The 23,390-nt window shown below is 42.9% G+C and overlaps 2 protein-coding genes across 3 annotated transcripts in view; both read left to right on the top strand.

Annotated features, from left to right (window-relative positions):
• LOC112432493 (NACHT, LRR and PYD domains-containing protein 12-like) overlaps positions 1 to 23,390 on the top strand; it is a 773,783-nt gene that overhangs the window by 178,875 nt on the left and 571,518 nt on the right. Inside the window, exon 16 of one of the 2 annotated variants that reach the window (XM_076882533.1) lies at positions 10,877 to 11,125. The exons of the other annotated variant lie outside the window; for it this stretch is intronic. Within the exon in view, the coding sequence (XP_076738648.1) occupies positions 10,877 to 11,072 (196 nt within the window). The 3' untranslated portion in view covers positions 11,073 to 11,125. Of the gene's footprint in view, positions 1 to 10,876; positions 11,126 to 23,390 lie in introns of those variants that run through there. 2 annotated transcript variants of the gene reach the window in all.
• The window catches only part of LOC143416887 (protein NLRC3-like), a 203,368-nt gene that overhangs the window by 48,048 nt on the left and 131,930 nt on the right, over positions 1 to 23,390 (top strand). The gene's annotated exons all lie outside the window — the stretch shown is intronic.

The following is a 23,390-nucleotide window of genomic DNA, read 5'->3' as shown; positions in this document are numbered from 1 at the left end:
TGGTGGTTTAATGCCAGTCTGCATGATGTCCTTGGGTAAGATACTAACCCCATGTTGCTCTCCGATGCAGACGCAGGTTCTGCAGCCTCTGCAGCCTCTGCACTGCTGTGCCATCAGTCTGTTGGACAGTATTTGATAGATTTCAGGGAAAAATGAAGGAACATGAACAACTGGTCAGAAACACTTATACTTTATACATCATGCTTTTCTTAAGCAACATCCACACGTGAATCATGAAACTTTAACATTTAAAGTATCGTAGCTCTGTTGCTAAATTATCTGACTCTTGTTTTAATGGTAATAGTCAAAGTGTGATCGGTGAATTGTGAGCAGCAGAAAGGATGAAAGCACTAATGCTGGCACAAGGGGCCACAAGCCAGTGTACTCCAAGTGCCAGCCTGGGTAAATGGGGAGTGTTGCATTAGTAAGGGCCTTCTGAACTAAAGGTTTACCAAATAAAATGCGTGGATCATAATGAATAAGACTGTCATGCTATTGATGGCTGAAAGAAAAGGAAGAGGAGGAAGGAGGCATGTTAGGAGTAGGGATGGGTATCGTTTAGGTTTTATCCGATACCGGTGCCCAACCGGTACTTTTGAAACGGTGCCTGTGCTTAATCAGTGCTCGAATCAGTGCTTAAAGAATGGAGAACACAAACTTTGTCCTAAAACCTCTCATGTTTAGTTGGTTTTTTTGGAAAAAGATAACAATGTTAGCTTTTTCTGCAGCTATAGGACATATATGGTATCACTCTATCAAACAAGAAGACAGCCGCATGTAACTACGACGGTTTTTGGTTGTTCACCTTACTGTGGCAGGACGAGGTAGAAGTAAAGTGAATACTCTTTGCAGTTTTAAAAAGACAACGCCACCCTGGGAATTTCACCCAGAGAATACTGAAAGCAACACTAAATCACCAGAAAGGCACTTAGGTTCGCTATACTCAGTCCAGAGATGAGGTTCAATGATAAACAAATTGACAATTTATTAATAATTATTTAAAACACCATATAAAAGCACAATCATAAATATTCAAGTACAAATATGCTTAAAAAGGTATTCAGAGCTGAGGCTTACCAGTGGAGGGGCAGGGATGCCACACACAAACTAAAGAAAGAAAACACACCCAAAACACAAGTGCAGCACACTATCACACACACTCACACTAATAAACTAAACAGGTGGTGTGTGGCAGGTGTGTACACTCAAGGGATCCCACCACCAAGGCACCCTGGGTGGCTGTAGCTCAGGTGGTAGAGCAGGTCATCTACTGATCGGAAGGTTGGTGGTTCGATTCCCGGCTTCCCCTAGTCTGCATGCCAAATATCCTTGGGCAAGATACTAACCCGAAATTGCTCTCCGATGCATTCATCGGAGTATGAATGTGGGTGAATGTCAGTTGTGTGAATGGGTGAATGCACAAGTTGTGTAAAGCGCTTTGAGTGCTCAGAAGAGTGGAAAAGCGCTATATAAGAACCAGTCCATTTACCATTTACCCTAGTCTCCTCCACGTTGGCACTCCGCATGTGAATAAAAGAAACAAAGAAAATTTTAATATATTACAACAAACTAACCGGGGGATAACCCAACTGCAGGACCACACTGGTGATCTACAGCTAGAAAAAGGGCCTCCCACCAGTGGTGTAACAAAAATCCAAACTACAAATCAAAAACAATAAAACAACATACAATCTGGATAAAACTCTAAAATCTGGAGCAAACGGAATCGCCGTACTGCTCCAACTTGCCGTCCACACGACGAAAAGTTAACAGTCAATCAATATGCACGCCAGCTGACTCCGATAACCGGCATGCATATGGCCGTTGTCCACGCCGACGTCCACTGTAAAAGCTGACAGCAGCAGGGAAAGCAATCTCGCAATGGGAACAGACGGTAAAAGCACAGCAAGGCAAAGCAGCAGCACTTCAGTTCGCGTAGCTTGGCGCAAAACTAAGGCCCACACTTCCTGCGAAGCATAATAAATAATTACTATAAAAGAACAATAGAAGGCAGAGAGCGTAACAAAAGTTGATTACGTACCAAGTAAGCCGTGTCATAGAACGTAAGCAGAATAGCTCAGAGGAGGCTTCTATAGCTACGACCAGCCGCGATGGAGGCTTCAGAAGAGTAACCCGCAAATGATCTCTACCACACCAAAGGGAAGTCAGGTGACCAAAAAGGAGATCACAGGCAAGCGACCCAGGGACACTCAAATGGCCACTATTTATACCAGCGCCCCCTAATGTGCCAGGCTGAAAGTGGGTTGGACCGGGGGATAACATTCATCCTGCCACATTACATTAATGTAATAACATGGTTAGCCTACTCAATGTGAATTACACACGAACAACATTAAGCTACTCACCCAGAGAAGAACGGCTGCTGCCGCCATCATCATCCGTCAACATTTCTGCTACACTGGCAGGGCTAGGGGCCAGGACTCTCCTCTTCGGGTTCTTGGGGGATGTTGCTAACTCCGGGTCTGATAACAGGCACCACACCAGCAGTAGATGTGCTCGGTGTGAGCTCTCGCAGCAAGCTATCAGATACGGTGCATTTCTCGGCTTTTACAAAATGCTATACGTCGCCGGGTGTTTCATGGTAAATGGACTGATTCTTATATAGCGCTTTTCTACTCTCCCGGAGTACTCAAAGCGCTCTATAAAACATGTCACATTCACCCAATCACACCCATTCTCACGAGAACTTTATCTGTACTCAGTGTTTTCTAAGTGCATTCACACTCCGATGGATCCATCAGAGAGCAAGTTGGGGTTAGTATCTTGCCTAAGATACTTGACACACAGGTTGGAGGAGCCTGGGATCGAACCATCAACCTTCCGATCAGTAGGTGACCAGCTCTACCTCCTGCATCTGAACAAAGCAGAAGTACACACCAAACTCAATGGATAGTCAAATGTAGAATCACAGAACAGAACTGCAGGCTGAGTTTGGATGTTTGTCTTTCACACCTCTCTGTGGCTCACACACACTGTTCCATCTGCTTTGTGCACAAATTCATTACTTTCTTCCTTCAATGATCTACATACTACGTGCTGCCCAGTGAATACTTTGCAATGTATTCAGTGGGCAGATATTGATTATATTGGTAAACAGGCTGTCGCATAAACATCAGGTCTGTTCTGAAAACTGGCTTTATTTTTTCAAAGTAAGGGAATATCTGTGGTCTGATACCGCGGGCTCATGGGCTAAGGACTTGGATTGACAAGTCAAGCGCAGATGATTGTGTTGTTTCTTATAAAGGCTTGTGTGTGTGTCCTTGTGTCAGTGGAACTGAATCAGTGTGTTAGAGAAAGTGCTCCTCTGCTGTGCCGTCATCGTGTGGATGCTTCTTTTAAAGTTGGAACTCATGTTTTTATGATCTGCTTCATTTCATTGAACCTTTATTTCTAACCATGAAGTCCCTTTGAGGTTACAGCCTCCTGGTTAGGTTTAGGCTGTTATTGTGCTTCAGGCTGAAATATGAGGAGTAAGGAGTGGGGCTGGTTAGCCCTCATGACCCTCACCATAACACATACGTCACAGGACAGTGTTTACCACAGAAACTCCATGAAATGATCAATGAGAACTTTAGAAACCCGTCAGTGTGATGCTTCCAGTACAACAGCACCTCTGAGTGTGTGTGTTTGCCTCTCAGACTAACTCCACCCCGACATCAAGAAGATGGAGGAAGAAGATGGAGCAGGATCTGTAGCATCCAACTGTGTGTCTGTGAGGAGTGACTGGTCCAGAGAAACACCTCCAAAGTTCAGTATTGAACCTGCAGCAACAATGTAAGAGAGCTGCTGACTCATTTATTCAGTGTAAATAATGATTTTTGATGCAATGGGAGAAGAAAAATGACAAAAACAGTTTTAAAAATAAGGATTAAAATATTACAAACTATGTTTTTGAGTTTCCTGATGTAGTACAAAAATATATGAACATAACAGTATATAGGACAGATATTTCACGGTTCTTTTAGGCAGCACCAAAAAACAAAAAGACTATTTTTAAGCTGTCTGAGGTAGTGAGTCAACATGTCACACTGGGTCAAAGGTCAGGGAGTAAAAGTGTGTTTTAAAGGAGGTTTAAAAGCAGCGAGTGAAAGAGCCTGTCGAGGTAAATCGTTCCATAACTGATCAAATTCAGTTGGTGGACCTCTGTGTGAAATCAAGCATCTGGTTCACAGAGAGGATAACCCTCACATGGGCTGTACAACATTATATAGGGAGAAAAAAACAGAGATTATCGTAGCCATCGCTCTCTCGCATGGACGTGGCAGTCTTGCTGTCTGCTGCGAATCCTCCCCGTACCTCCGTGACCTCGTCTGGCATCTGCTCCCTCCTCTGTAAGAGACAGTAAAGGAAAACACGTCTCTGCCTAGTCTTGAAAATCTAATCTTATCATCCATTGTTCTTCTAGGGCCTCTTCTTCTTGTGGCCTCAGCTAACTGCTAATATTTACATGGCTAACATTAACATGTGTGCCAGCCAGGTTAACATTTATGATGAACTATGATTAATTAACTGATGTTGAAACTGGAGCTTTACTGACCTCTGAAATTCCTCCTAAAGTGTTATTCAGTGTTGTGACAGTCAGCTGCTTCAGCTGCTGCTGGGATGGGCTGTGGCAAAGAGAACAGAGAAAATCCAAATCAGAGTTTTTCTCTGAAGTAAAAGCAAGGAAACAACAATATATTCTACATGGTGAAACTGATGGTTTCTGGTGTTTGGGTATGTTTTTCTGTATTTATGCAGATAAAGTGTAAACTCAGATGAATTATACCATCAAATGTTAAAGGAAAATATCAGGATGAGTGTCTGTGAGCTGAGAAGGACGTGAAGCGAGCAGTTTATCCCAGAGCTGAAGCTGCTCTGTGTGCAGAGATGAGCTCAGATTCCTGCTGTGATTGATCAACAGTCACAGAAATGTAGACTTGTAGTTATTACTGCAGTATGGTCACAGCAGATACTGATAAACATGTATTATGAGGATGGATGATCAAGTTTCTCACTCTCTCCTTTAAATCTCAGTTTTTTTCTTCTTCACAGTTTATCTGTTAATTTATTAATGAATAACACTGAAAGAGTTTCTGTTATATTTCCCCTTGAACATCAGCTTATTAGGGCGGCATTAGGAAATAGCCCCCCTCCAAAGAATGAATAAATGAATGATGATAATAATAAAATGATTAAAAAGCAGAGCTCAGAGTGGTAGAATGGTCAAACATGGATCCACGGGTGGTTCAACTGCATTTGGTGACGTGACTAAAGCAAATCTTTCAAATAATCCCACCATCAACGGGATGATGTCTCCTTTCCTACGGTTACTTTACTTGGTCACCGTGTGAATTTGGTTGGTTGTTGCATATTTAACCTCTACAGTCAGCAAAGGAGGAGATGAGGCCTCAACAATGTTGGGTTGTAGCTGTGGTTCAGCTTAGAGTGAGTGTCCATGGAATAAATGTAAGTCAGTGAACTGGAAACATGACTGTGTTCAAACTTTGTTTTCCTTTTTATAATGAGTCTAATCAAAGGTGGACAGAAGTATCTCCACTTTGACTTTTCTGTGTCACCATCAGAGCTTCTGCACAGTGTGGAGAAAGATCCAGAAGCAGAGCTGGACTGCAGACAGCCAGTCAGAGCAGCTGTGTACAAAGTAAGACTGAACATCTGTCTGCTGATGGACTCATTTCTGAAAACTGGACTTATTGTGTTGTTCAGACATTGAAGAGTTTTCTTTCTCTTTAGTCTCATTGTTTTTCTTTCTTTCAGCAGATGTTGGTCAGCAGGAGGTTTTAGATGAACATAAGATCAGTCTGAGGAGGAGATGTGAACGTGTGACTGAAGGAAGTGATGAAACAGGAAGTAGAACCCTCCTCAACAGGATCTACACTGAGCTCTACATCACAGAGGGACAGAGTGAAGAGGTTCATACCCAACATGAGGTGAGGCAGCTGGAGACAGCTTCCAAGATGGACGCCCTCCATGACGCTCCAATCAGGTGCCAGGACATCTTTAAAGCCTTACCTGACCAACAGAGACCCATCAGAGTGGTTCTGACCAACGGCGTGGCTGGTGTTGGAAAAACCTTCTCAGTGCAGAAGTTCACTCTGGACTGGGCAGAGGGCTTGGAGAACCAACATGTCAGTGTGGTGGTTCTGCTTTCATTCAGGGAGCTGAACCTGATCAGAGATGAGCAGTACAGTCTTCTGGAGCTGCTCCATGTTTTCCATCCAACATTACAGGAGGTCACAGCAGAGAAGCTGGCTGTCTCTCAGCTTTTGTTCATCTTTGACGGCCTGGATGAAAGCAGACTTTCATTGGATTTCACCAACAGGAAGCTGCTGTCTGATGTCACACAGAAGTCATCAGTCAGCCAGCTGCTGACAAACCTCATCCAGGGGAATCTGCTTCCCTCGGCTCTCGTCTGGATAACTTCCCGACCCGCAGCAGCCAATCAGATCCCTCCTACATGTGTTGACAGGCTAACAGAAGTACGAGGCTTCACTGACGCCCAGAAGGAGGAGTACTTCAGGAGGAGATTCAGTGATGAAGAGCTGTCCAGCAGAATCATCTCCCACATGAAGACATCCAGGAGCCTCCACATCATGTGTAGTATCCCAGTCTTCTGCTGGATCACTGCTACAGTTCTGGAGCACATGTTGACTACAGAGCAGAGAGGAGAGCTGCCCAAGACCCTGACTGACATGTACTCACACTTCCTGCTGGTTCAGACAAAGAGGAAGAAGATCAAGTACCATGAGGGACATGAGACGAGTCCACAGGAGCTGACGGAGGCTGACAGGAAAGTTCTTCTGAAGCTGGGGAGGTTGGCGTTTGAACATCTGGAGAAAGGAAACATCATGTTCTACCAAGAAGACCTGGAGCAGTGTGGTCTGGATGTGACAGAGGCCTCGGTGTACTCAGGAGTTTGTACAGAGATCTTCAAAAGAGAGTGTGTGATCTTCCAGAAACCAGTCTACTGCTTTGTTCATCTGAGCATTCAGGAGTTTCTGGCTGCTGTCTACATGTTCCACTGTCACACCAGCAGGAAGACAGAGGTGCTGAAGAAGTTCCTTGAACCAAAATTGTCGATCCAGTTGATTTCCAGATTTTTTGATAACAAAGATCTCCAATCACTTGATGTCTTTTTGACTAAAGTCATAGAGAAATCCCTCCAGAGTAAAAATGGCCACCTGGACCTGTTTGTTCGCTTCCTTCATGGCCTCTGTCTGGAGTCCAACCAGAGACTCTTAGTAGGTCTGCTGGGTCAGACAGAGATCAGTCCAGGAACCATCCAGAGAGTCATCAACAACCTGAAGTGGATCAACAGTGATGAAATCTCTCCTGACAGAAGCATCAACATCTTCCACTGTCTGATGGAGATGAACCACCTCTCAGTACATCAGGAGATCCAAGAGTTCCTGAAGTCAGAGAACAGATCAAAGAAGAAACTCTCTGACATCCAGTGCTCAGCTCTGGCCTTCATGCTGCAGATGTCAGAGGAGGTTCTGGATGAGTTTGACCTGCTGAAGTACAACACATCAGAGCGGGGACGACAGAGACTGATTCCAGCTGTGAGGAACTGCAGAAAGGCTCGGTGAGTCCAGATGTGATCATTAACATCATTGATCAGTGTAGGTTAGTAGTTTAATGTTGAAAATAAAATCAGATTGTAACCACAAAGTGTTTGTGTCCGTACGCTGCAACCTTCCACACCATTCCTTTATTGTACAGACTCAGCAGCAGCTTAATGGATCCCAAATCCAAGAGTGGAGAACAGATTTGAAGTGTGTCACATCCATGCAGTCACAGCTGTTTCCACCATGTTTCCACTGATATTAATCCTGTTCAATAACTAGGGATGGGTACCGGTATCCGGTGCCATCTGACATAAACGGTAGTAACCAGACCGAAAAGCAGCGCATATTTCGGTGCTTTTTTTTACTGAGATGCCATACACTTTGGATTCTAGCCAACCATTTTACCTTTACACAGATAGTAGGCGGGCCCAGGTACGTACGTTCGTTTAGAGCAGAGCAACAGATTAAAAATACCCAAGGCGAAGCGGTCAAAAGTCTTGCTGTACTTCACAGCAAAAGATGCAAACTCAGCAGCCTGCAACAAGTGCTTTAAGCCCCACGCCCCCGGTACCGGGAGCAAAAAGGAGGAGGTCACGTTTAATCGGTTATAACACGGGATGAGAAATATAAGTCCAGACATGTGTGGTATCCACAGAAACCTCTGAATCTCAGATAAAATGTCATATAAACCATTTCTACAACCACCAAACTCAGCGAAAACAAGCCGTGATTAAATGAGCAGTTATGTAAATGCGCACAAGTCCGCTAAACAAACAAGGCGAACCAGAAATTCTCCAGACTTCATGTAACCGGCTAAAGATAGGCTGGTTTTCTTCCAGAGCTATCACCAATTCCAAACATGAAGTTTCACCGCACTCTGACCAAAATTCACTGAATGAGCCGCAAAAGAAGACCACAAAAACACACAAAAACTTCACCCTCTGTCCTCTCTCTCTCTCCATCCTCCTCACTGCTTCTTTCACTGATAATCACACAAACATCGTATTCAGCTACAAAATAACACAATAATATTATCTGATGATCATTATTATAAGAGCAGGATCCATATTTGATATCAGAGTAACACACTCCTTGGTTATGTGCAGTCATCATCAGTGACTGTGGGTCAAACAGAAGCTCCCTGATTGGTTGCTGACCTTGGTCACCTGTCCACTCTCACCTGTTTGTGTTTGCTCTCTCTTTGCTGTCTCCATCCTCTCTCTCCTTTCTCTCCCTCTCTGTCTTTGTACGTCACTCAGGTCCAATGGAAACAGTGACATTTACAAACCAATCAAAGACAAACTGATCCATGTCAGGTTATAACAATATTCAAAGTGAATACAGGCTGCTGCTGGACACAGACAGGTAACATCATTTTGACTTGCTGTCACCTGGATCTGGACTCATAAACACTGAAGCCCTGAACATGAATACAAATCATTTTCTGCCAACTAGCGACACACCAGCAGATAATGGCTCAGAAAGCTAAAATGAGCCAATCATTTCTGTGTTTAGTTCCCCTGAAATCAGATCTGATATCAGCAGCTCTGAGTTCATTCATCATTATTGTCCAGTGATGAGATTTCTGCTCCGTTTGGTAACAGTCAGCAGGTTTTTCCTGCGTGTGGACGTGAACAGTCGTACCTGACAGCAGGTAGCAAACAGAGATCATCTTTCCAGCTGGAACTCTTCACTGAGCTGAACTCATTCAAAATGTTCTGGATTCAAAACAGGAAACAGTCCAAATGTGTGTCTTCACTCTGACTCTGGCTCAGATCTCAGTGACAGACTGTGGACATTATGGAAGCCTAAATGTGACACCATCTTCCTCCTTCATCTGCAGATTAAAGCCAAACAAAGATTCGCATTAAAAGTCTGCAGGTCTGAGAGAGACTCAATCATTGTGTCATGTCAAACACAGTAAGAGGAGCTGAAGCACAGATGTGAAGAGCAGATTCATCAGATTATGACCTCACTCTGTTTTGTCTTCATATACATTCAGTCTGTGTTTATAATGCAGATTTTCTGCTTTTATAATAACACATTTTATATTTTCTATCATCACAGACTGACTCAGTATGGACTCTCAGAGACTCACTATGAAGTTGTGGCCTCAGCTCTGAAGTCCAACCCCTCCCATCTGACAGAGCTGGACATGAGTAGAAACTACAACCTGCAGGATTCAGGTGTGAAGCTTCTGTGTGCTGGACTGGAGAGTCCAAACTGTCGACTGGAGACTCTGAGGTGAGTTCACTGACGGCGGCTGTTGTACTTTTTCTATATTTCAGGTCTTTGATTGATGTTTGAACCTTTCTTTAGTTCCTAAATGTTCAGGATGTGTCTGAAGACAAATGTGAAGAAGTTTGAGTGCTTTCAGAAATGTTGTCTTTCCAAACGACTGAACAACAGTTTTTCCTTTTGGCTCCAAACAGAAGTGACAGACTTGAGCAGGGTTCATTTAAAGGCTGACAGAAGGGGAGTGGTGACGGGGAGATGTTTGACAGGACAGTGTTTCAGCCTCCACAGGTTCATGTTGTGCTCCATCAGTCAGTGAAGATGAAGTCAGTGCTGATGAGGCTGTAGAGTGTGTGAGGGATGTGAATGAGGATGATGAAGATCTGATGATAGCAGATAAAAACAGGCTGCAGAGACTTTCGAGCCATACAGGGCACACAGTGTGTGTACAGAACAGCTGAAATCATTATGGAGGCCTCACTGGGATATGGAAGCATCACAGTACAGCTTCAGTGAAGCATTAAAGTCTCTGATATGAGATGAGAAATGAAGCAGCCAGAGCTTTTTCATGAGTGGAAATCCACTGTGACTGTGAGCTGCAGCTACAGCCTCCAGATTAGCCAGCAGCTCATCCTGCTCAACATTGTCTCACCAACTTTAATGGAAGTGTGATGTTTTCAGCTGGAGTGATGGTCAGGGTGGCCTCCCTCTCCTCTTCTTCTCCTCTTCCTCTTTCATTTGTAAAGCCACTTCTGCTGCTTTCATTCATTTGGAAGTCCTGTAGCTGAGTTTGGGAGAGACCAACAGCCTCGGCAGCAGAGGGGAGAAAGGCTGTAACACCACCACTTTACTCTTTTCTATCTGTCTGGTTACTACCTTCTCTTGTTGTGTTTGTTTGAAGCTGCTTCCTGTTGGCTTCAGCTGTTTGGAGTTTCCAATTTCTAAGCTTCTACATTCTGAACCTTCTTCAGCTCTGAACAGATGATGAAACACTGAATGATTTCAAGCTCACACTTTCTCTAATAAACTTACATCTTTCATTCTTTATACAGATTGATGGACTGTGGTTTGTCAGAGATCAGCTGTGATTATCTGGCAGCAGCGCTGAAGTCCAACCCCTCCCATCTGAGAGAGCTGGACCTGAGCTGGAACAAAAACCTGCAGGATTCAGGAGTGAAGCATCTGTGTGGTTTTCTGGAGAGTCCAGGATGTGGACTTGAAACTCTGAGGTCAGTCAGCATGTTTTAGTTGTGCTGAGATGAATATGATGTGAAAGTTGTGCTGACACTAAACTGCAGACATCAGGCTGATATTATACTGATCCACACTGAGGATCTTCATGGTAAAGTCTGTTTTCTTCTTCTCTGGTAGTCCATTGACTGCAGCAGAACAATGTTCACATTTCAAACCTTTAAAGAAGAAGAAAAATCCTCCACTGGATAGTTCACTGTGAAACTCTCAAACTCTTCATTCCACCTTGAAGTCTGTCTGACACTGAAATCCAAAGAAAAATGTGCGTTTGCTTTACAGACAGCAGTCCAACACAAACATACACACATCATCCAAAACACAGTCCAACATCCAAATCTCCTCCACTGCCAGCATGAATGATGGGAAAGAGAAGGAGCAACACTCTGACATTCATCTGTGAATCATTTTTGCTAACTGTTTATTCAGCTTAGGCTCACAGGGCTGCAGCCTGTGCCCTAGCTGTCATACGGCAAGAGGCGTGGTCCACCTGCACAGGTGAGCAGTCCATCACAGGGCCAACAGAGAGAGACAGAGAAGCACTCTCTCACATCCACACCTACAGCCAATTTAGAAGCACCAATGAACCTAAGCAGCATTTCATTGGACTGTGGGAGAACATTCAACCTCCACAGAAAGGCCAACAAGCTTCAACCTACAACCTTCTTGCTTTCAGGCACTAGTGCTAACCACTTTTCCCCATTTCAGCCCAAATCCTGCATCTTCCTGTTTCTGACTCCAGGCCAGCTCCACTAACACTTTCTCATCAGACACTGCCACCTAGTGGAAGAAGTCTTAGTTCCATTTGAAGCTTCAGATTACAGTTAGTTCCTTTACAAAGAGGTGGAGGTGGTGGGGCCACAGCACCATCATCACTGAGTGCCATAGGACACTTAACCTTTGTTTCCATATGCTGGGAACTTCCTGTTGTTCCAAGGAGGACTGGAAAATGTGTGAAAATCTCCCAGTCAGTTCCTCACAGCACACTTCAATCATTTCCCTCCCACAGCATCAGGACCAGGGCTTTTTCTCTCTTTGATCCCACTAAGAGATTTCCACACAAACACCTCATCAGTGGGACTCTCAGAGCTACCAGCCCTTTGCTACAATCACAAAGCTCTTCATTGAAATCAATGATATCAAAGCTGGAATCAAATGAGTCCAAGTCTTCTGCTGATTCAGCATCACATTCATCTTTGCTCCTTGTTCTGCATCCCCACCATGGACTTCATTTCTTTCCAATTCAGCCTTGAGTGTCCTTTATTCAGCTCATCCTCTGCTTTACTTTTACACCTGATTTTAGCTGCTTTATCTCTCTTTCAACAAGTTTCTGTGTCTCAATCTTTTTCTTCTCTCCCTCATAACAAGACAGCTTCTTCTGCCTGAGAACATGTTGGAGTGATTTACTAATCCAGGGCTGCTTATTGGGGAAAATACTTCATGTTTTCAAAGTAATCCCCATTTTTCCCAGAAAGAAATGTAAGTAGAAATCGATGATCTAAGTGAGAAAAGTCCCAGTGGGTGCAGTCAAAGCAGTCCCTCAGTCCCAGTATAGAGTCTTTGGTCCAGACTGGAACAACTGTGTGCCCAGTTTGAGCTCTCTTCAGTCCTGTGACCTGACAGACCCAGAGGGGCCATCACATCACATTTAGAAGCTCCCTTAATGGAGCCACAACACATGTCCAACACTTAGTCTGTCTTGTTGGACCAACTGGAAGAAATGATTCAAGGACTTAGTCACAGAACAGAGATTCAAATCTCCAAAATCCAACTGGCTGCATCAGGACATATAGTCTGAAACTCTGCACAGTTTCCTGTTTGAAGCTGCTTCCTGTTGGCTTCAGCTGTTTGGAGTTTCCATTTTCTGAGCTTCTACATTCTGAACTTTCTCCAGCTCTGAACAGATGATGAAACACTGAATGATTTCAAGCTCACACTTTCTCTAATAAACTTACATCTTTCATTCTTTATACAGATTGATTAACTGTGGTTTGTCAGAGATCAGCTGTGATTATCTGGCAGCAGCACTGAAGTCCAACCCCTCCCATCTGAGAGAGCTGGACCTGAGAGGAAACAACAACAACCTGCAGGATTCAGGAGTGAAGCATCTGTGTGGTTTCCTGGAGAGTCCAGGATGTGGACTTGAAACTCTGAGGTCAGTCAGCATGTTTTAGTTGTGCTGAGATGAATATGATATGAAAGTTGTGCTGACACTAAACTGCAGACATCAGGCTGATATTATACTGATCCACACTGAGGATCTTCATGGTAAAGTCTGTTTTCTTCTTCTCTGGTTTAGTCCATTGACTGCAGCAGAACAATGTTCACATTTCAAACAGTGAGACTCAACGTATGGCCCGCGGCCCACACGCGGCCTGCCCACTTTTCCTGATTACGAGAGAGGGGACCCTGATTAACAGTGTAGTGTTCTTCCTCACAGTTCTAAGTATCAGACACAACAATGAATAATCCACAGCTGACTGTCTTTAGCAGGTCAAAGGTCACGGCACACAGCAGACAGTGGGAAATATTATAATTCTGATCATTTATCAGCACATATCCATATGTATAACAACAAAGCTGACACTGTGAGACTTGATCAGAGGTGTGATCATCACAGCAGAGGCCTTTGTGTCAAAGTCACTGAGGATCAAACAGAAACACATGAAGCAGATTTTCCTGTTCTGGCTTTTTATAGCAGATAACCTTAAAAAATATTCTGCAGTCCATCAAAAACTGAAGCAAACCATGAATCAACATGTGAACATGACCTGATGCTGCTGAAGTGAAGCAAAGTTACAGAGGATCGATCTGTAACTTTACAGAGTTTGTAATCTGTCATCATTTTAAAAGGTTTAAATTTCTTCAGTATTGAACAGCAGAAATGAGGCTTTGTTTTCGGAGGCCGACAGCAGTGAACACAACAGCAGACTGGTGCGTAATAAGCAGTGAATAATGCAGGAAACAGATTTTTGAAGGTAAACTGTTCTTGAAGTACACTGAGAGAGAGAGAGCTGTGCAGGAAGTAAACGTCAAAGTCAGAGAGAATTCATGACGATGTTCATCAAAAGTAAAGCGTAGTTTGGATCTTCTTCTGCTGCTGGTTCAGTCAGTTTTGGTTGGAGACAGATGAAACCTGCAGCTTCAGGATCTGTGAGCTGTCCACTTTCAGCCCCGACGGCGTGTCCGTGTACGTGCCGTCGAGTGAACGATCCACGCTCTGTGTTTCCATCTTTGTGTGTTTAGCTGCTCTCATTTACTGTTTTATCTGTTTGCTTGTTGTTGAAATACTTTTGGGAGCTTTAACCAGAGATTCTGGCAAATTACATGTATATTAAAAATCAAAAAATGTTTTCTTTTTATTAAACCTGTATTTAATCAGGATGTGTCATGGTTCTGGGTCCGTTGGACCCAATATTTTGAGTGTATTGTGTTTTGGTTTAATTTTGCATCATGGATTGTTTTCCTTTTCTCTTGTTGTGGTTGTGATGATTATTATTAGAGTTTCATGTTTCTGTTATCCATGTTTTAGGAATTGTGGTTTCATGTATAGTTCAGTTCCATGTGTCATTTTCTGTCTCTCTGTGTTGAGTCCGTGTCTTTGAGTTGTAATTCATGTTTCCTGTTTTATCGTTAAAGTCTTTGTCTTATGTTAGTATGTGCAGCTTTGTTCCCCCTGTCTCGTTAGCCCTGATCTCTCCCAGCTGTGTCTCCCTCCTGTAACTACTACCCTGTGTATATGAGCGTTATGTTTTCCCATGCTCTGTGTCGTGTCTTACCCTCAGATTATACCTGTGTGTTTTCGTATCAGTGTTTCATGTGCATTGCCTGGACCTGAGCTACAACAACAACCTGAAGGATCAAGATGTGAAGCAGCTGTCTGATCTTCAGCAGAGTCCACACTACAGACTGGAGACTCTGAGGTCAGTACAGTGATGGAGTGAGTGGGTGGTGCTGTCAGCAGTATTGTACTAAACACAGTCAGTATGAAACAAAGATCCAGTGTTTCCTGTAAAGCTGCAGCTTCTCAGTGAAGCTGTGAGAGGAAAATGGTGACCGGCTTCAGGATTGGACACAAACACTTCCTGTTTCTGCCTTTTTGTCACCTTTATGGTCACCATAGTAACAGCTGACATGCTCTGATCAAACGCTGTCAACAGCCAATCAGCTCTCTGAACAAAGCAGCACGCAGACCAATGACTGCATTCATTTCCAAGTTTAAAGCAGTGAAGAACACAGTCTGTAGGTGAGGAAGAATTTAGTGAGAGCAGATGTTTGGATGGAATTCCTCCAGTTAACAGCTGGAACCGTCCATCTGGATTGTTGGGCTTGTTGTTGGGGTTCCTACAGAGCTCAGAGTTGACACACCAAGGTTCTTCTAATGAATGAAAGTCCAAACTCAAACTAGGAGGGAAAAACATTTTCATCAACTTCAATAAAAATCCAAAGATTAGAAAAAGTGAAGCAACAATGAGTCCTAGTACAGTCCCAGCACTGAAGTCCCTGCTGCTCTTTATACTGGATGTGCTGCATCACTGACTGACAGCTGATGAAGAGTCTCTGGAAACACTCGTTTATCTCCTCTGCTCTTCCTTCTTCTCTCTGCAGGTGGAGCTGGTGATGGTAAACAGGACGGTGTGTGTGCTGAGAGAGGAGGAGCTGTGTCCTGATGATCCAGAGAGGTTGAAGCAGCAGCAGCTTGTGTGTAGAGACGCTCTGACTGGGCCATGTTACTGGGAGGTGGAGAGGAGAGCTTCATCCAGCAGTGACTGACAGAGGAATGAGAAGAAGTGCAGATGACTGTCAGTGCTGCAGAGTGAACTGCTCTGAGAACAGCTCCACTGTCAGACACAATGTAGAGTCCAGCATCATCCCTGTGTGTCCCTCTGGATCTGACAGAGGATCATCAGTGTATCTGGACTGCTCTGCTGCTGCTCTGTCCTTCTACAGTCTCTGCACAGTCTCTGTCTGACTCTGGCTTCAGACCCTCCTGGATCAAACTCACCTGGAAAGACTTTCAAACATCACTCAATAGATTTGAATACAGAATATATTTGATATATACTGTAGATGTACTGTAGAGTTGCAGTTTGTCACTTGTAAATACAGTCTGTGAGCAGCTGTGAGCTGAAAGATCTTTCTAGAAACAGGAAATGTTTTCACTCTTCTGTTGCTTTTTCATATATTTCCACAACATTAATATTGATCCCACCTGTCTCACCTGTTTCATGCTTTTATACATAATAACAGGACACGTGTGATCTGAGCGCTGCTGTGGTTGCTGTGCTGCACGTCTTCATTTAGATAACAGAGACATCTAGTGGTTCAGAGGGAGAACTGCAGGAGGTGGAGCTGTGTTTTAGCATGGAAAACTTTTTTATTTTTATCTTTTAGACGCAGATACAAATATGACAAGTATCAGTGTAAGATACAAAAGGTCACATCAGTCAGCAGAGGGAACAGTGATCACACAGCAATGTAAGAATAGAAACATAACAGTGAATCTGGACATGTATACAGATGGAAGCAAACAAACAGGATGTAACAGTACATTAAAGCCACAAATGGGAAGAAAACAAAGCCAAAGGAAAATATATTTGATCTCAGGAATCCAAATCAGATGCTTTAGAGCAGGGGTCAGCAACCCAGGAGGAGCAGAGACCTGAGGCGGCCGTCGGTCCGAGTGTCAGGTGAACTGAACTTCAGGTAAGAAGTTATGACCTGCAGTCTATCTGGGTCAGATATAAACCAAGTTTAGGTGGAGTTTATTTTCCTTCTGCTGACTTTTTACAGTCAGTTACAATAACTCGTACTGCGTACTAGCTAGCATGACGGAGTTTCTATACAGCTGGGTGGTGCTATGATGTTACTGATAGTGAACTTTATTTTAGTAGAGTTTCCAACCGTCCTGTAAAAAACAGAATCGCCTCGTATTCAGAGAAAATATTACGCGTTTCGTGTTGAGCTGAGAAGGAACACAGTTTGTCCCGGACTTCAGCTAGAATGGAAAAGACACAAAGCTGGATTTATTCTGTGTCTTTACACTGTCATTCTCTCCCCTCTCTCTACTGTTGCTACTTCAATCATGAAACTGATCAATGATCAGCTGATCGGCTTTTCTCTCTTGTTTATTTATCGCCCACTTTGCGCCAGAAAGAGGAAACCAGCGGATGTCGCGCTAAACAACAGCAGCACGTTTAAGCTTGATCAGCTGTTGTTAGAATTTATTTAATATTAATTTCTAGTATCAGCTGATGTTTGCTGGAGCCACAGCTGTAAAGCTGCTGGTCAGGATATCGGTTTGGATATGTGGTGAGAGGGAAACATGAAGATGAAACCAGGAGATGTCCTTACTGAATCATCAGAGCTGAACAGGTGATGGAGAAACAGGTTTACCTTTTAGGTGACATGAATGTGTTGAAGGGAAGTTATGAACTGTTTCTGAGAGACAAATAACACCAGGATCCTTTTCTAAGTAGCTGACAGTTATACCAACAAGACTCTGGAGTTCATGGAGCTGCATTTCCACCTGCTGGACATCACTACCTGACAGGTTTAACTGTCTTCAGAACATTGCAGAGGCCTTATTGACAGTATTCTGCTCTACATATCTGTGTGAGCAGATTTTCTCTCACACGAAGAGAGTCCTCAGGTCTGAGTGCTGGACACTCGGAGACACGTGTCTCTGAGTGGGAGACCAGAGATCACATTAACATGTGTGTCCCTGTATTAACAAACATGCCATATTGGCCCAGTTTATTTTTCTTATCATTGTTGTGAGGAGACCATAAATAGCATTTGTATTTTCTGTTGTACAGTTCATTTGCTCTTATGGATAAAAAGTCTTTTGTTTTTGTTTCAAAATAGCTGATAACTATTCGCTGATAGCTGCCAACATCTGCGCACAAATATAATCCTATAAAGTGGTTCTATATAGTGTGTAATTTATTGCTAATGCAATCATATGGCACATTGACTTCTGAGGAAATTTTAGATGCACTCATCATCAGAAAGGTTGCCGACCTAAACCAGGGGGTTTAGAGTATCGGTGTCATGGTCCTGGGTCAAGCGACCCAGTATTTGAGTTTCATGTATCTTTTGTATTCATTTGCACCTAGCTTAGTTCACCTAGTTAATTTCTAGATTGCAGTTTAGTTTTGTTCCTTAGTTGTTTATGTCATCTCCCCCTGTACTAAGTCTCCCTGGTTCATGTGTCATGTCTGCGTGGTTATGTTTAGTTCTTGTCATGTCTAATCTCCATGTTTCCCGTTTTACTTTAAAAGTCTGTATTCATTGTCAGCGTATTCAGTGTCACTTCTCCTGTCCTGTCGTTAGGTTCATGTGTGTCAGCTGTGCTCCCATGTGTGGCCACTTCCCCTGATCATCCCTCATGTGTATTTAGTCTCTGTGTTTAATGTAGTCTGTGTCGCGTCGTCTGTGTTCCCACCCTGCATGTTGTCACAGCCAGTCTTAGTATTCATAGTTATGGTTTCCTGTGTCTTCAAAGTTTTCCTAGTTTTACTTTCTCAGTTTAGTCATAGTTTAGTTTGTCACTGCGTTTCTGCCTTGTCTGCACTCCTTGTCACCAGCCACAATAAAGGCTCACTTTCAGTTAAGTTTACTCCAGTCTACTCTCATGTGTTCACACCTGGGTCCACCACACACACCACCGCACGGTCTGCCTCCGCAGATCGTGACAATCATAGTTTTTTGTGGTTTGTTTTCTTTAAGTCATTTCACAGATTTTCTCTATAATTTCAATTCCTTGAATAAAACAACAAACTTAGGGGATGATTTTGTAATCTGACTTTATGTAGGAAAGATTTGACTAAACATAAAACAATCTTCCAACTCAGTCGTCATTCTTATCTTGTGAAATCAAACCAAATGTTCTGTTGTCTCTAAATCAGGGATTGATGAAATCTTTGGTTGCATCTGTGATCAGGAGATATTTTATTTTGTATTCTCATTTATTTATTGAATTTTATTGTTTTGTTTATATTTTGATATTGCTAGGGATGATGCAATGATCGGGGACCATTCGTAATTTCGTTGTTCTCATGACAATGACAATAAAGTTTCTGATTCTGATTCTGATTCTGAAATCCACCCTCCTCAAGAGTTCAATAATTTAGGCAGTTATGTTTATACAAATACTAAATGTATGTTTAGTGTCTTCATACAGGTGTTTTTTCTTAACCTGGAAACCTGAGTATGGCAGCAGAAGACAGGCCAAGCTTTGGCTAAAAAGTCACGGCTGGACACCAGACTTGTCCCCACCCCTCCCGGAAAGAAAGAGAGAATGTAGTTTTAGGCAGGTTTTTCTCGCTGAACTGCTCTGGGTGCTGTGTCCCTGAATCTCACCAGTGTTAACCTCTGGCGGAAGACATGGAAAAAAGGAAAAGATGTTCCTGGTGAATGACTGAAACAAATAAAACCACACACAACCAGAGAAAGGTATGAGAAGTGTGAGGAACAGACACATGTGCGTGTTAGAGAAATGCCTCATTTGAGAAAAAGTTAAATTAACCCATATACTGCATTTCGTTGCCCTGTACCTGTGCATGTGCAGTGACAATAAAGTTGAATTCTGTTCTATTTTATTCTATATACAGACGCACCCATACATGCAATGAAGAAACAGCTTACATACATGTGCACGTACATGCAAGATTAAAGTAGCGACATTTAACATACACCTGTTTTTAAATGATATAGTTTATACATTACTGACAAATAAACTCTCTGGGTTGCAGGACAACAACTTAACGTCAAAAGACAAAGACACTGGTCTGATGATTAAGTGAGGACACGACAAATTTAGTGGTTAAAAGGGTCGAATTGGGACATGTTTTTGTTGATTGTTTAAGACAAATGACTACTGAATGGTAGAAAATTCCTTTTTAGGTTTCTAGACAGGATCTTTAGAATTTTAACACGTACCTGTGTTGTCTTGTCGACTTGAGGGGTCATGAGTTGATTATGTGGTGAGAAAAAACAAAAAAGGGGGGAGACGAGATCTCGTTGTTTCTCCCCTCTCTGGATAACACAGCCAACACAACGCAGCCAACACAACATCATTTTCCTGTTCGCCTGTTTTGTTTTGTTTTTGTTTTTTCTGAAAGCCGAAGCTGACCTGGACTCCTACCCTCCCCTCTACCATTGTTGCCCTCTCCGCGGCCATCTTTGATCCCTGAAGGCCACAGCAGCTGGACTCACAACAACAACTTGAGGATGTCAACAGTGCTGCAAAAAAGCGATCTCATGCAGCAGAGACGGAGAGCACTAAACCTAAAGCCCGTTTCACTACACGGGGGAAATTCCCAGACTGCGTCAGCTGACAGAGCTGTGACGAGACGCGCATTAAGCCCGGAGAAAAAGGGAGGGTGAGCAAAAGAATGCTGACCTCTGAGAAGAGCCGAACAGCAGAGCTGCAGAAGGCCGTGGAGCAAAGTAAGGACAACATAAATAGACTCTGATCTAACGTGGAAGGAAAAGACTCTGAGGTCTTTGCCAGAAATTGAGCATGGCTCCGGAGGAGCTGGCTGCTAATTGAACTCATCAGTCAGACTTGGAGTTTCACGTACAGGACTTGAAATCAGGCGGAAGCTTGCTGGAGCAGGAGGTCGTCAGACTTGACGCAAAGCTCCAACAGCAGGAGTAAACCCTGAAAGAGCTACAGAAGCAAAAGGGTCAAGTTACAAGGAGAAGATGCAGGCAGCTGCAACAACGGATGAAAACAGACCCAAAGAGGAGGGGAGGACCCCAAGGCATGCTTCAGGCCGCTGGTTTACCTAAACTACAGAACAGGAAGGTGATGAACACAAACATACACACACTTCTGCATGCGCCGACTTAGAATGAAGAGAAACACACACATGAACACTTATGCACTCGTTGAGGGAGTGAAAACTGATGCATACCCATGCACCAAAATCAAAATGTTGATTTAATTCACTAAGAAGTGACACACAATGCTCCAGCTGCTGCAATGAAGAATGCTTTACTGACAAAGGCTCAATGCTGCACACGACAACGTCAAATACAGAATTTGCTATAATAATAAGCCCAGAGGGCATTTGTGTGGTCTGGGGAGCAGAGTCCGGAGCGGTTTGGTTATGAAAACGATGCCTGTGCGAGATATCTGGGGCTTAAGGCCTCGACTCAATTGTTTACTGTACACTAAAAAGAAAAGAAAACGGCCTGAGCAGTGGTGCAGAGTGAAAACGATGAATTAACAGTGTGGGTCTTATTTCAGAGCGCCACATCATTGTGATGGAGATTTAATAAAAGGAGGAACACACGGACAAAGAAGAAGAGAAAGGGGGGGCAGCCCTTGAACACGATTGCCTGAGGTATTAAAGTTCTGTACTAAATTCTGGTTTCCAGTGTGAGAAAAGTCACGCAGTGCCAGTAGTAGAGCTAGGTTGAGTGATGATTCTAAATTACTGTAAGTAAATGATCGTACACCCGTTCAAGTTTCATGATAACGGGGATCTAGACTTTGTTGAACCTTAGGCAATTTGAACAGGTAAAATTTGAGTGACCAAGTAGCAGTTGAATAAAAGTCATTGAATAAGTGTTGAAATAAACTGGCAGAATTAAGAGAATTAAAACATTTCAAGAGCTCAAATTACTTAATATGGAAACGGTTCTATTTTGTTTCACGAACGCAAAACATATAGGTTTATGAATATGAAAAGGTTGAGGTGGTGTTGATTTGACTCTGTGTAGGTTTAGGTGGGTATTTTTATTGATGGGAGGAATATTCAGTGACAAGTCCTAAGACCCGGGCGTCTGCATTTTGTTTTTGTTATTTTTCATTTTATTTTGTTTTATATTTTGAACAGTGCACTGATTTTTGTTTGTGAATCTTTTCTTTAAGCAGATCTGCACATCGGAAATTATAAGCATTACACGTCGGCGAGAAAATTGTTGTAAGTGAGTTTCTCCGCATTGAAATGGGTTCTGGAGGAAACACTTGTGGGGACAATTAGAAACGAGAGTCCCTGTCTAAAAAAGGATTCAGCGAGGTAATCCGATTTCAAGTTCTTGTTTTCTTTGTGAGATGACGTCATTTTGCTGAGTGTGGAAACTAAATGCGACGACAGGTTTCACTATCAGCAAAGAAAGAAAGAAATGGATGAATGGATGAATGGATGAAAGACTGGAAATAGAAACAAACGGACTGACTGGTAAAAGATGACGAGACTTGACCATGACTCAAGGTTAACCACCTCCACCTAGATAGGATAAAAGGGTGGATGAATTTATGTGTGTTTCTTTTTACAGGAGTAGAAGGATGACAAAATATTCGAGGATGAGTGAACCTGTAAATGCCATTTTTGTGTCTTGTGTTGTTTACAGAGGTAACTGCGCAGCGTTACCATTTACATTTTCTTCCCTACAGGGTTACAGTTTTTAATGTTTTTCTATTACAGGATTTCTGGGCGGATGTGTGAAGAAACGGTGTTTATGGGTTAGGAGTTGGTGATGCTATCACACTGTATTCTGGTGAGAGTGTTGGGGGAGACACACCCTGTCTTGAAAACTGTGATTCTTTTACAGGAAATGTTTTTATAGCACCTATGGAATGTGGATGCCTGACTGCGGTCAATGTGCTGCTAATGTTTGCTTTGCTTTGTTAAGAATGCGTGAGAAGGGTGTAGTAGAAAACAGACAAGTGACATGAAAATAAGTAATAATAACAAATAACAAATTTGGGGACAGTTTAACCTAGAGCCCACTAACTGGCCATTAGGGGCTCTCTCTCTCTCTCTTGGAGTAACATTGCCCAAAGGGTGAAGAAAACAAATTGTGGCAATAAAAGTGATTTAATGATTGGAGAAACCTGAACATGATACTTGTCTGTTGTGCTGAATCTTTTATTACTCTTATGATTTGCAGGTGGTTGTAAATAAGCTGTTTACTTTAACAGGTTTGCTTTTTAGCTGAATTGCAAAATACAACTAGAACGATTAATTGAGACTAATCGCAACTAACCTGAAACTGAGGAGGTTCTATATAAGGAAGAATTAAAACAGGTATAAAATGCATCTGATCTTTAATTGCAGGTGTGACCATGAAGATTTTTGGTACAGATTGCAGGTTGTTGCTCATTATTGAAGTGTGCTCATAAAGGCAGAAGCTATATAGGGGGTCTATGATTTGGTTTGTGTTTTAATAATTTAGGTATGGCAGAATTAAAGGTTTCTAGACAATTTAGGGAACGAGTGAGAAGCATAATTAGATGATCAGAAACTGAGTACTACACTCAAGTTAGAATTAAGAATGCCCAATTTGTTTGAGGTCTGTGGT

Source organism: Maylandia zebra, linkage group LG3, assembly GCF_041146795.1.
Source record: "Maylandia zebra isolate NMK-2024a linkage group LG3, Mzebra_GT3a, whole genome shotgun sequence".
Classification (NCBI taxonomy): Eukaryota; Metazoa; Chordata; class Actinopteri; order Cichliformes; family Cichlidae; genus Maylandia; species Maylandia zebra.
Note: the sequence above shows the minus strand (reverse complement) of the source record. Positions and strands in the feature narration are given on the sequence as shown.